The sequence below is a fragment of the Rhinolophus hipposideros genome, assembly GCF_964194185.1.
Source record: "Rhinolophus hipposideros genome assembly, chromosome: 10".
NCBI lineage: Eukaryota > Metazoa > Chordata > Mammalia > Chiroptera > Rhinolophidae > Rhinolophus > Rhinolophus hipposideros.
The window spans coordinates 69,548,688-69,562,670 of NC_138056.1; the positions used below are offsets into that span (position 1 = coordinate 69,548,688).

Sequence of the window (13,983 nt, forward strand, 5' to 3'; positions counted from 1 at the left end):
TGGCTCCTCAGATCTCATCTACTTGATTTGATGTCCAGATCATTAGGTATGTTTGTTGGCTGGGGCTGTGGTTTTCCTCTTCCTCCTAGCAACTTTTACAGCTTAGAGGCAAGTCTGCCTCTAACCACTTGACTTCTTATCTCAAATTGCTCTTTGCCAGTCCTGGAAAGGCCTTAGTTTACCTTTCCTAAACACATACTCTGCATTCTTGCATTCTATTCTGTTTATGGACAGCATCCTATTTTCAAGGCCCTATGCTGGATGCAATAAAGACTGGAGAAGGTCTCTGCCCTCCACGGGCTTTAGTGTTTTGGTGAGGGTTACAGGACTTAGACACAAATAATAATAAAGATTGTAGGGTATGTCTATGGACATCCAAAGGGAGATGGATTATAGTAATGTCGTACTTCTCAAAATGTTGTGTCAGAGGGGAAAATGGACATGACCCAAACTGGCTGTCTCAATGGAAGTAACGATATAAATTCATATGAATTCTGCTTTACCCACAATATGTGCATTTTAAAACATGTAAGAGAGGATAAAACTACTCAGCTTCCTTTCCCCAATTTTCTGATAAAAGTTGTAGCCCTAGGAAGATACACTGAAAGAATCCATGGCTTTCTGAACCCCTGGCACACTGCTGTGCATGATAAGGCATGTCAGTATTTGTCATCTGAAAATCACCAGATTCCCTGGTGGGGTTATTTAGGGTGGCTTTCAGATTAATGTAGAAGGGAAGGTCTTAAAGGCTCTTTAAAAGTACTAAAGGAAGCTGTATGTATCATCTTCAAGTATAGCCAGCTGCTCTTGTAAGAGATGGTGTGGCTTCAGGGTGGTGCTGTGAGTACTTCTTTATTTGAAGACATTTAAAGGTCAGAGCAGAGACAAAGGGCTGTGTCCAACATAGAGGATACCTAAGTGATGCAGAGAATTTAAGTTTAGATTGATTTGTTTGGCTGGAATATCGAGAATGCAAAAACAGTTTGAGAAAAAAGGTGGCCTAAAAGACAGAGGGGAAAGATAATATGCTTGAATTGCCTAGTAGGTAACAACTAACTTAGTGTGGTGCTTTAAAAAAGGAAACTAAACTAGTCAAATCATGGTTAATCACAAATGTATTTGGCATAGGATCCCAAGAAGGGGTTGATAGTAAAAGGAAGTAAGTTTTAAGAGTTTACAATAGGCTGTGTGATATGAAAAATAAGGTAATGCCAAATGCTGTTCCAGAGTCTTCGTCTTGGGTAGGTACCGTGTTTCCCCGAAAACAAGACCTAGCTGGACAATCAGCTGTAATACGTCTTTTAGAGCAAAAATTAATATAAGACCCAGTATTACATTACATTACATTATATTACATTACATTACATTATAATAGACCCAGTCTTATAGCAAAATAAGACCGGGTCTTATATTAATTTTTGTTCCAAAAAATGCATTAGAGATGATTGTCTGGCTAGGTCTTATTATCGGGGAAACACTGTAGTCAGGACAAAAGTTGGGCTGGAAGTGACGCTAGAACGCTAAAACACTATCCATTACTGAGTCTGTTCATAAGAGTTTAAATCGTAGATTCCCAGGAAACTGGGAAATGAGTGGTTGGGCCAGGGACGAGATCGTGGGTGGGAAGGTAGATCAGGAAGTCCAGCAAAACATGGCAGGCCATCCCTGTGTTGCCAGGAAGCTTAGGGAAAATTCAAAATCCTTCTTCAGGTTGGGTAATTCAGTATTTTCTAGTTAATCAAAAAACGGCAAGGGGGATATTTTAGGAAATTTTGCTTAGGCTTCTAGCCTCCAAATTGAAACCACCGTTTAGGAATTGCCTGCATATAAATACAGATAATACTTTTTAAAAGAGAACAAGTACTGAGGTGTAACAAGGTGGCTAAAGACAAACCCTTCTGAGAGAAAGTGTGAGGAAGAGACACCACAAAGGAGGCAGGAAAAGAATGTGGGCTAAGGCAGGAAGAGAATCTGGAGAAACTGCAGTGAGCCATTATTTCCATACCCAACCCTTTACTCTCCCTAGCCCCTATCAAGCTTTTTCCCCCTCGGAGTAGGAAGATGGGTGGTTTATTTCATCCTTTGAACTTTCTATTTTTAACTTGGGTTGTAGCAGTAGTGAAGTCTTTGGGTTTTTATTTTATTTTAATTTTTATGGAATTTGTAGCTTTATAGAAACTGTGGTTAAAATTGGGCTAAGTCTTGGTTCCTGTTTGTTGTTTTTAGGCCAGAATCTTCTGGAACTGTTTGCCAGACATACCATTTATGGGATTACGAACTGTTTGGTCTTTGTTAGAGGCCAGCCCACTATTTATTTTCACTGAAGATAGTAATTTAATACATATATTAAATATGTTATGCTTATAATCAAAATATTTCATCTTCTGCCTTTGCCATCATAATAAATAGTGGTTTAATAATTAACATTTGTTGAGAACTAGTCTTTCAAGTTTCTGTTCTGTACCAGACACTGTGCTAAACCAGTTTCATGTAGTATTCATGCCAGTGTTGAAGGGATTCATATCTTCCTTTTGTACACGAGGAACCTGAGATGCAGAGAAACTAAGTGCTTGCTCTAAGACATTGCAGTAAGTGGTGTCCCCTGGACTGATGTATATTGTCTGTCTGACTCTTGTGCACACTTAAGTCTATGACATGTCATGATTCTAAAGAATGACTTCTTCCTAGATCTGAGCACATTCATCACGTGAGACTTTAGTTCATCCTGAAAACTGATGCTTTGACTTATGTTGCTTGCTACGAGGGTGGATATATCCACTGCAAAACAGGATGTGGAAATAAGACCCTGAATACATATCTGGTATAGACATGAAGGAGGCCATCTAAAGCTAGGCTCATTTGTTTTACCAACTTTACAGTGACTCAACACCATGTTGTTACATCCTAGAATATATAGCAAGTTAATTTGGTAGCCTGGAGTAGTCTGTGCTTTTCCAGGGCCATGAAGAACAGCATTAGATCCATTACCTCTCAGGTGACTGTCTCCAGTGACGTCCTGTGGACATGGCTATTGCTGGATGGCAGTATTGCTCAAGCCTTTCGAGGAAGGACAATTCCTTGATTCCATTATAATAAGTCAATTCCACTTCAGCTCAGCATACATTTATTGAGTTATTACTAGTACCAATTTTGTCCCAGACCTTCATGAATATTTTTCTTGAATTGTTGATATTGGACAACAATTATTTTCTAGCCATTTATGTAACAGAAAAATAACAAAATGGGCATTTAAAAACAGAATTGTACACCTGAAATCTTTGTAATTTCACTAACAATTGTCACCCCAATAAATTAAAACAAACAAACAACTTTGTTCATAGAAGAGCTGTAGAAATGATTTTTATTGACAAGCGGTTTTCACTGTGGTTTTTCTTATGCTTTGCCACACTGAGTGTTCTTTTTTCTGACTTTTCTCCGTGTAGCAATCTGACGTTTGTAGTTCTCTGAGAAAACACTAAAAACATAACTCCAGGTATTAAAAACCAAGACTTATTTGGTAATTCCTCAACATATTCTGCTGTGTAAAGTACTTTCATTAAGTTAAGGCTTGCGATTATACTCATGTGTGTTCCCAGTACCATAAGCTTTTCGGTACTTTATTTATAGTGAATGCTTACATTATGAACATGTTGGTAGTTGGTGTACACTTCTGTTTCTCTCTCATCCCTCTGATCAATTTTGTGTGTCAAATGAACTCAAAAAATCTGGAGGCTTTGATAGAAATAAATGATAAGAGATTTATTAAAGGGTCTTGGAATTTGCAAACTGGGAACACAGGGAGAAACCCAGAAGTGTTCCAAAGAAGAAAGAAAAGTTAGAAGTTCTTACAGTAAAAAGTACATCCTTGAGAATGATCAATTCTGCATTCTTAGCCCTAGATTGGTCCAAAATGTTATCAGTCAGATGCCAGGCAGTCAGGATGAGAGGTGCGGGAGGTCTGGTCATGTCCCGGTGGTCTGGATAATGGTTGTCAGGTGGATGGATACATGAGTCCTTCAGGGGGTAAACAGGTGGCCTGGATACATGAATCCTTCAGGGGATAATTTAGAGGGTTACCTGGAGCTACAGATGTATATCTAGGTGTTAACACAGGACTGGAAAGTTCAAAAAAGTTGAAGTTCCCAGACTAGTTAGAACAAGAATGGAGTTTTTCCTCATGCCTCCACCTTCATTACATTAATAATTTTAGCAGTGTGGTTAAAATGACTCCATTTTATATATTCTCTCTCTTCGTTCTTTCCTCATGTGTTTCCTCATGTCTATTGGGCACTGAGGGCAAAGAGAGATGAAGAAGAATATACCTACCTTCATGAAGCTCAACACCTAGAACATTATTTAGCGATTTTGTGGGAATAGAAAGTACAAGAATAAATGTGTATTTCCTTTGACTTTTAGCATGATGTTTCATAATGTCCATCTAAGGTCATTGCTGCTAGCTTATTCCATGCTAATCAACATGGCTAGCTCTCTTGCATATAGTCCAATAATGGAGTCTCTTACTGTCTTAGAATTTATACAACAGGTAAGGGATTATGTACATATTGTTTAAAGTCACCCCCCACCCCCCGGTTTTAAAGCCCGATATTTTGGGGGAATTAGCTATGGTATGCATTCAAAAGAGCATCCAATTTGGGAAGCAGAAGACCTGTCCAGGTTGGAATCCAGGTCTTAGACTCTGGGCAAATTAAGTTATTTAACTTTTCAGAGCTGCTGCCCTCATAGCTTTGTGTGAGAATTAAGAAAAATATATAAGAACTTTGATATAGTAAAACATCTTACCAACACCATTGCTACTGTTATTGTAAACATATACCAAAGCTTCTTGTAAATAGTAAAACATCTCTGTTATTATTGTTTTGGAAAGTGGATAACCCATGTTATACAAGTGGCTGAAAAAGCTGCATTAGGGGCTTGCAAGGTTATGAATGGGAAGGAGGGAAGGTGAAAGGCATCCAGATGGTTGGAGTATTACGCACCTTGCAGAAATTTATGGTTTTAACAGCTGAGTTCCTGTTGTATATAAGATATGGTGCTGCTGTGAATACGTGGGTAGTATTCACAGATGGCAAAGTTTCCTACCTTTAGTGCATTACTTAAAGTAAGGTGGATAAACCAGTATTATGGGTAACTGGATAAAAAGTAAATTAGAGGAAGTACAGCAAGAGTCACAGCATATAGTGGGAAGTGCAAAGAAGGAGATAACACCAAGTTGGAAGGGATCAAGAAAGGCTTTTTGGAGGAAATGGAGGCTTGAGAGAGATGGTGGAAGAGAATACAGGAGATGAGGATAACTCAAGAAGGTGGAATAACAGTATAAACAGAGGTACAAGAGACTGGATGGTTTGTTTCTGGTAATGACCAGTACCTCAGCTTGGTGTGAGTCTTCATAGAGATGGTTGGATATGTAGGTGGAAGCTGCCTTTTGATCGGTTGGGGACATTTTCTTAATTTGGTCTCGCTTGGTGCACTGTCATGTCTTTCAAGTCCCTGATGGCATTGATTCCTCTGAGAAGCCTTCCCCTGTGCAGTCAAGCAGAACTGCGGTGTCTTCTTATTTGCTATTTATGTGCAGAGTGTATGGCAGTGTGGTTAAATGGGGATTCTGGAGCTAGGCTCCCTGGATTGACATATTTACTAGCCTGTGTAGCCTTGGGGAATTCACTTAACCTCTCTGTGTCTGTTTCTTTATCTGTAAAATGGGACTGATGATATTAATTTATGTGGCTGTTGTGAGGATGAATGGTTTAATTTACCTTATGTGCATGGAAAAGTATCGGTCACATGGTAAGTCATATCTGTGGTGATAGTGTTACTAACCGCTGTTGGAGATTTTATCAGTTGACCTCTGATATGATTTATTTACATGCTTCATGCCCCTATTGGACTCTGTCCTTTAGGAGGGAAGTATATATCCTGTTTTCACCTTTGTATTCTCATTGCTTTGTACTGTTTCCCTTCTGCATGGTAGTGTGAAGATGATAATTCCACAACACTATGGCTGGGTAAATTGCTCCTGAGAGCCTTGCTTAAATCTAATTCCCAGAGCAACTGGATTTCAGGAAGTACTGCCTTATACCAGTGGACTGGCTGGTTGTACTTGTTCTGACATAAATACAGCTAACTTCCATAGCTGACATTGTAAAAGTAATTCCGTTGACACTTCTAAAGTAACAGGTAGACTCCAGCTCTTAAGTCTGTGAGAAGAGTTATAATTAAACAGTTATTGTTTTGTATTTCTCTAATGAAATGAAGTTTTAGTATTTCATTGGCATCATTAATCATGGGTGCTACAGGTTAATTCTTTGATATCAAAATATTACTGACTAAGCAAAACCCAGTGTAATTTCTTCCAAATTATAATGTGAATACATCCTATGCTTACCTTGTAGATTAGGCAAATGGAACGGATGTGATGTGGGTGGTACTAGTAGTATCTTTACCAAGTACAACCTTGTACGCTGGTAAATGTTATTCCTCTGCCTTCACCATAGAATGTGGCTGTGATGGCTCTGACTGGGATCTTTTTCTTCTTTGTCCTCAATTTCTAGTAACTTGGTAGAAATAGGAAGAAAGAGACACCCTTCCCTAAACCAGATTTCCAGTTTGTAACATTTTATTCACTTGATCTTTCTTTTTGCCTTTAAAACACTGATTCTGTCATTACATAATTTGATACTTTAGAATTCAACGATAAACTTTAAAACTTGAGATTTTATATTCAAGTTCTATATAATCACATGTTAATTTTATTTAAAAGATTTTAGAACCAGTACATTGGTTTTGTGCATCTGATCATTGCTTAGAAACTTTGGACAATTAGGGAATAGTATGTTTCATGTGGTTTTAAGTCAGTGGGAAGTGTTGTGTTTTCCATTTCAGAATTGCACACTCAGTAAGAGACGGAGCCAAGATTTAAAGCATGAACTGGATTCCTCATTTTGTAGCTCGGTCAATATTACTGCCAGAAAATATCATAAGTTCTTTACCTTGACCTCATCATTACTTTGTTTTTTTAGAAACTAAGAACAAATAAAAGGAAAATCAAGAATCCAGACACTTGAAGTTGAAAATAAGTTATATTTCAAACCTCCCCTTTATTTTTGGAATTATCATCTGAACTAGTTGAGAGCCATATTTTCTTGTATAGTGCTTTCTCATGCTTCTAAAAGGACTATGAAAGGGTAGTCCAGAAGAGAGCACAAAGGAGCCTGATTAAAGTTAGGTCAAGAAGAGAGTCTTTGCGGTTAAAGGGAGCAATAAAAGAACTAGAACCTTCAGTGAAAGCAGCTTTTTTTTTTTTTTTTTTTTTTTGGTCTATTACTGCATGCACAAATGGTCATACAAGTTTTTAATTTACATACTTAATTTGTCTGTTTAGAAAATTATTTATATTCAGTTTAGAAAACTTAGAAAATACATTTAGAAAACTTAGAAAATTTTAAAAATGAAATAAATGTCACCCATTATTTTACAAACAAGAGTGAACTACTTAAATTTTTGTGTGTGTTTATTTCTATTGGTATGTTTTTCCATTTGTATTTATGTTTAGATGTAATTAGTACAATACCAATTGTATATGGCTTTTTATCCTATTGAGTTTACTTAACATTGTATTACGAGTTTTTTTCCATATCACCAAAAGTTCTTAGTGAAGATACATTTAATATAGGGGAGGAAAAAACGTTTTCTTTAACTCTCTTAGGGTTTCTGGCTGGATCTGTCTGGAAATTAAACTGACAAAGAGAGATTAACAGGAAAAAGACATACATATTTAAGTTTTACTGACATGGAAGCCTTCATAGGGAATTTTAGGCACCGGGGATTTTGGTCACTGGTCACAGCAGTGACCAGATCAGTACAAGTTCTTAACTCTCATAGAATTTACATTCCGGTGAGATAAGCTAATAAACTAATTAGCAAGTAAGGATCATCAAATGCCTAGCAAATCCGTGGAGAAGATAACTGTATTCTTTAAAACACTTCGAAATCACTGGCAGAAAACTACAGCTGGAATCTGTCTGCTGTCATGCAGAAGGCCATTGACTCTATGGAAAACACTGTGATAACCCGCTAAGGAGAGCAGCTTGTCAAGACTCTCAGGTGTTTGGCAACCAGCTCATTCTTCCCAATGTACAAGAGAAGAAGGCCACCGTCTTTCTAAATCCTGCAGCTTGCAAAGGCAAAGCAAGGACTCTATTTGAAAAAAAAATGCTGCCCTGATTTTACACTTATCTGGTATGGATGTGACCATCGTTAAGACAGATCATGAGGGCCAAGCCAAGAAACTCCTGGAACTGATGGAAAATAGACGTCATCATTGTTGCCGGAGGAGAAGGGATGTTGCAGGAGGTTATTACTGGAGTTCTGCAAAAGGCAGATGAGGCAACCTTCAGTAAGATTCCTATTGGATTTATCCCACTGGGATAGACCAGTAGTTTGAGTCATACCCTCTTTACCGGAGGTGGAAACAAAGTCCAACACATTACAGATACTACACTTGCCATTGTGAAAGGAGAGACAGTTCCACTTGATGTTTTGTAGATCAAGGGTGAAAAGGAACAGCCTGTGTTTGCAATGACTGTCCTTCAATGGGGATCCTTCAGAGATGCTGGCGTCAGAATTAGCAAGTGCTGGTATCTTGGGCCTCTGAAAACGAAAGCAGCTCACTTATTGAGCACTCACTTATTGGGCCTCAGACTCACCAAGGCTCTGTCTTGTACACGGGACCTATAGAGAGACCTCCCAGTGGAGTGGAAGTGGTCCCTCCACGGCCCTCTTTGTACAGGATAATATTATGGAGCCTTGCGTCCTACTGGGAACAACCACAGAATGCCCTTTCCCAAGACGTGAGCCTGGAGGTCTGGAGAGATGTGCAGCTGTCCACCACTGAACTGACCGTCACCACATAGAATAGTCAGCTTCACCTGACGAACACAGAAGACTTTATGAACATCTGCATTGAACCTGACACTGTCAGCAAAGGAGACTTCGTAATTATAGGTGAAAAGATTCAAGACTCCATCCTGCACGCTGATGGCACCGAGTGTCTCCAGGCGAGCCAGTGCACTCTGCTGCTTCCTGAGGGCACATGGGGCTCCTTTAGCATTGACACTGAGGAGTATGAAGCGATGCCCGTGGAGGTGAAGCTGCTCCCCTGGAAACTGCAGTTTTCCTGTGATCCTAGGGAGAGCAGATGCTGCAGAGCACGCTCAGTGAGCGGGCAGGAGAAGAGTATTCTGAGACTGCATTTTAGGCCCCCAGTGGGGCCAAAAGGGACCAAATGCCTCACCTGTCCCCAGTGTTGTCAGCGGATCCCAAGGGCATTTTCATGACAAGTACTTCTGCCCTTCTCTCGCAGGGCTTCCCAAAGTGTGCTCTGTGCCACCCGCTTCCCATTAGCGCATGCTTTGCCGTCTATATGAGTCGATCCCGCCTAAATATGGATTTTCCTCAGGCTAGTTCAAGAAAAGTCTCACACTCAGTATCTGGAAAAGGGCTACACCTTGTTATCTGCCCAAAGTTCAAGCACAGTGGCCTCCAAGGACTTCCGGGAAGTGCCAGGCTTCCCGATGGTGCTGCCACTTTGTGAGTTCTGATTACTTAGCTTGTTTCCGTTCTCTCCTCAATCCAGAAACACACATGAAGTGTTTCCCTCTTCAGCCTTGGCTGAAACACTGTAGTATACTAGTCAGTTTGTTTTTTTAAGTAGTGCTTCATAAATGTTCGTTTGCATGAGAACAATCTTGGGTGCACATTGAAAATTGAGTTACTGGGGGCTCAACCTAATTAACTCAATCAGGGATGGAGCCCAGGAATCTGTACTTTTTTAAAGGGCAGCCACCCTCCAGAGGTGACTACAGCCTTACCTGGACGTAGTGTTGTTAAGCAGTGGTCCACACACTATTCCAGTGTGTATTCTGCTCACATACTTCCTAAAAGTAATTTGGAAAATCATGTTTCCACTCACACTTCTAAGTTGACAACTAACATTTTTCATAGGAAGTTAGAGTTGCCAAAGTATGTACTTTCTGCTGTCCTGTAAATATTGATATTTTAAAATAAAACTGTTACTTCACTCTTTTAAACATGTTCAGTGTAATTTAAATACATAACAATCTGACACTCATCCGTTTACAAAAATAAATAAGTTCTTTAGTAATTGAAAAAATAAATAAATAAATAAACGGACTGTGAAAGGATCACTCACACATTCGTGATTACATCCCGTGTTGAAATAGATGCCCAAGTCTTACACAGAAATACTGACCAATCAGATTGTCTCTGCCACCGTGTGATTGCTGTGAACAAAGGGAGAATTTGAAACTGCTATCAACAGACTATTTTCTTGAGCAGTTTCCAAGGATATCTAAGATCTAGCAGCTGCCATCTAAATTCCTGAATTTTTACCTTTTCCTCTCTTTTTTGAGATGTTCCACATGGAAAATAGCCAACGTATTTTAAGTGTCTAACTGTATGTCAGACCCTGTTCTAAGTGCTTCAACTCACTCACTCCTCCCAATAACCCTGAGAGGTGGCTTTTGCTCCATTTCACAGATGAGGATACTGAGCTGAGCTGCAGACAGGTTATGGAGCTTGCCCAGAAGCATGCCACTGATTGGTAGAAGCAGGACGTTAACCTGGGTAATCTGCCACTAGGACTCATACTTGTGCTCATACTTGGCTGCATTGACAAGGATAGCGTGTAAAGGGGGCTACTGTGTTCCTGTTTGGGGATGGGAATTATTACAGTGCATTCACTGTGATCTCTGTGAGAGGACAAAGTAGCTAGCCATTCTCAGTCAAGCAGCAAGGCCACGGGAAGCAAAGCAAAGAGCAGTCTAGGAAGAAATGGTGGGACGTGGGGGGTTGCCAAGAGTCCCCTAGGACAGAGCTTCCAGATAGCTTACTGAGTTTGAGGGGAAACTCGGAGGAGCTTGTGGTGAGGAGGTGAGAAAGGGAAGGGTTCCTAAGCATTCTGATCCACTCATATAAACACCCTACCCTTCTCAACTCTGCTGTGCAGAAATTGCATCTGTGCCTTCAAATCCAGTTTAGCATAAGGCCTTTATATTGTACATAGGAAATTAAAGGGACGTTAAATGGAATGCTTTTCCCAAGTCTCGGGGACAGTAACCATATACAGCTTGGTTTAAAATTAGCCTTATGAGTCTGCTTTCATTGTCTTCTCATAACATTTGATGTAGGTATTATGATTTCTCTATCCTTAGAGCTGGGTACTATCAGATAAATGCATACTTTTACTTGGTGCCCATCTGTCTGAAGGGCCAGTCAACTTTTCCACCTTTATGAGCTAGACTTGAATGATAATAATTGAAGCTATTTATTGAGCTGCCTACTGTGTTCCAGGCACATCCTCGTTGAGTCTCTATAACAACCCTGTGAGATAAGTATGTATTCTCTGTTTTATAGATAAGAAAAATGGGTCTTGAGTAGAATGTGTCCAAGGCCTCACAGCTGATTGGTGAAGTATAGTTCTGATAAAGCCTTTGTGTTTCTCATTGACTAATAATTTACCAAGGAGGCTCTCTTCATCTTTCTTCCTGAAAGCCCAAAGCAGGACCATTGTTAAGCTGATAGACCCTTTCATTCTCTTCGATTGAAAGGACCTCTCAAATAGATTAGAGGGTCCTCAAATTTTACCCCTCTGGTGGGAAAAGGTGTTAATCTACAAGTAACATCCTCTTCTCAGTGCATGATTTATTTATTTCAAACAAGATTAAAAACACAAAAACGGAGTCTCTGTTTTTTTTTTTTACAAGCCTCTCTGAGGCTTGAGGTCTGTGGTCTTCAGAATTGTCAGTGGTGTGAGGATGTTGGCAAATTCTTGACTCACAGGTGCAAAAAATGACCTTCGTATTTGGAGACCGATTTACTCGAGTGTTTACTTTGATAGGTACCTGGGCTTGGAGTTTCATGAATGGTGGGTTACCATAATCCTACTTCTTGGGGCCATGTCTAGGCATGGGACCATAATTGTTCTCGTACAGAAAAACAAATTCTAACAGTTGTTAAAATGCTAAGGAGACAATTCAGGACTGTTGCTACAGGTGACAAGACTGTTGCAGTCGAGTGGAGAGATCAGGCCCAACTCTGTGACAAGCACAAGTGGGAATTCTTGGCCAAGGAGCAGGTGAGGGGTGAGTGTTGGTGGGTGGGAAATTATTAAGAGGAGACTTCAAGTGTAGGAGGCTTCTTGGTGAAGGCAGGCCAAGGAGTTACGTATCAAAGCGGGAGGGTGAGGAATTTGATCCAATATCCAGGGTGGGCATTTTCTCTAAATTGACTTGGCAGGATTCTTACTAAAACAGGGCTATGTAGGCCCAGTGAGGAAGGGGAGCCAAGATAGAGGGCCTAGTCAAGAAGAGAGCCTGACTAAAAATTGATGGAGAGAGTCTTTGTCAGGTCCTATTGCTTGAAATTAATATAAGGGTTCAGGTATTAGACTTGAACCCATGAGAGATATCATTCAGTGAAGTGTGGAGTGTATTCCAGAAAAAACGTTTTCCTACTGCTGCCAACTTCCATGGAAGGGTTGGCATGGATGATCAGAGTAGCTCTGAGAGGTGGGACATTGAAATCTTCCCTGATGCTGCCCTGTCAGATTGATTTATTTTAAAATTTATTTAACAGACTTAAATAGTACTTGAATCCCAGGCTCTGTTCTAAATAAACTCTTTGCAAATATTAACTTAATCCTCAGAACAGCTCTATGAGGTAGTTATGTTATTGCTACTCCCTTTTTACAGATGAGGAAACAGAGGCCCAGAGGAATTAAATAATTTGCCCAAGGTCATGTTGCTAGTTAAGTGGTGGGATTGGGACTTGGATTTCAACCCAGCAGCCTGGCTCCAGAGGCTACATTTTTAGTCGCTCTGTTAGATTGCATCCCAGGCTTTTGCCTCCCAGGGATTTACTTTTCATTATTCTGGGCTTTTCTTTATTCTCTCCAGGAATAAAGAAGAATTCGTCTTCTGGATTTAGTCACATTCTGGACTTTGTTCAGACTGAAGTCAGGATTGAAGAGTATGTTTAGCTTGAGGTCTCCTATAAATCACAAGATTATTTGTAAACAACCTTCCAGGTGGCCTTTCACCATAGAAGGAGTTCAAAACTAGTAGTTAATTGGTAAAAACGTATTTCCTGCATACTCCACAGTCCGTGTAGAGTAACATCAGTGACACTTTCTAATCAAAGGTTGGCTGGTTCTTTTTGTTTTTATTAGCAACTTCAGTAGCATCCCTTTTTTAAGTTTTTAATAAATGTTCTGTTTATAGGGAATGAATAGTAATTCTTTGATAAAGGCTTTGGGAAGTTGGCTTGCAGAGAACACATGACTAGCATTAAAACGTTATTAAAAGGACAGATCCCCTTTAAGCAGAGCAGATCCAGTTCCTAAAATATTTCTGTAGTAGTTTCTTTAAATTCTGCTTATATTTGTTAAACTGGTATGTTAAAGGTTCTGGTTAAAATAGTATTAACATCAAAGTTATATAATGTTACATGTGGAAACTTGAGTATTCCCTCGTACCTTTAATTTACAGTTCTTTTAACTTTCAATTACAGATCTGTCTATGGCAGTACAGAAATTTTCCCAGTCACTGCAAGATTTCCAATTTGAATGTATCGGTGATGCTGAAACAGATGATGAAATTAGTATCGGTGAGTACTACTGTTCTTCAGTATCCTAAGTAATAATTTTAAAAGTTCTACTTCAGATATTGATTACATTTGAAATCACAGATTCATTCACCCAAATATTAAACATGGAAGATACTCTGACTTCGATGAAAATAAAGGGCAGTTGTTAGTTACTGTGGAAGAGGATATTATAAATTGTTTTAAAATTGAGCTCCGTGGTTCTTCCATAAGGAAATTACTTAATCATGCTATAATTCAGTTCAGCCCTTTGGGAAGATGTGGGTAACAATGTTTGCCTGTGTC

General features: G+C 39.5%; 1 protein-coding gene and 1 pseudogene across 2 annotated transcripts in view; both read left to right on the top strand.

Annotated features, from left to right (window-relative positions):
* Positions 1-13,983, top strand: part of ARHGAP42 (Rho GTPase activating protein 42) — a 257,496-nt gene that overhangs the window by 55,661 nt on the left and 187,852 nt on the right. Inside the window, exon 2 of the mRNA XM_081061952.1 lies at positions 13,606-13,701. Within this exon, the coding sequence (XP_080918078.1) occupies positions 13,606-13,701 (96 nt within the window). The remainder of the gene's footprint in view (positions 1-13,605; positions 13,702-13,983) is intronic.
* On the top strand, positions 7,956-9,274 carry LOC308504152 (acylglycerol kinase, mitochondrial-like; annotated as a pseudogene). The gene has a single exon. The product of its transcript is annotated as an acylglycerol kinase, mitochondrial-like (transcript).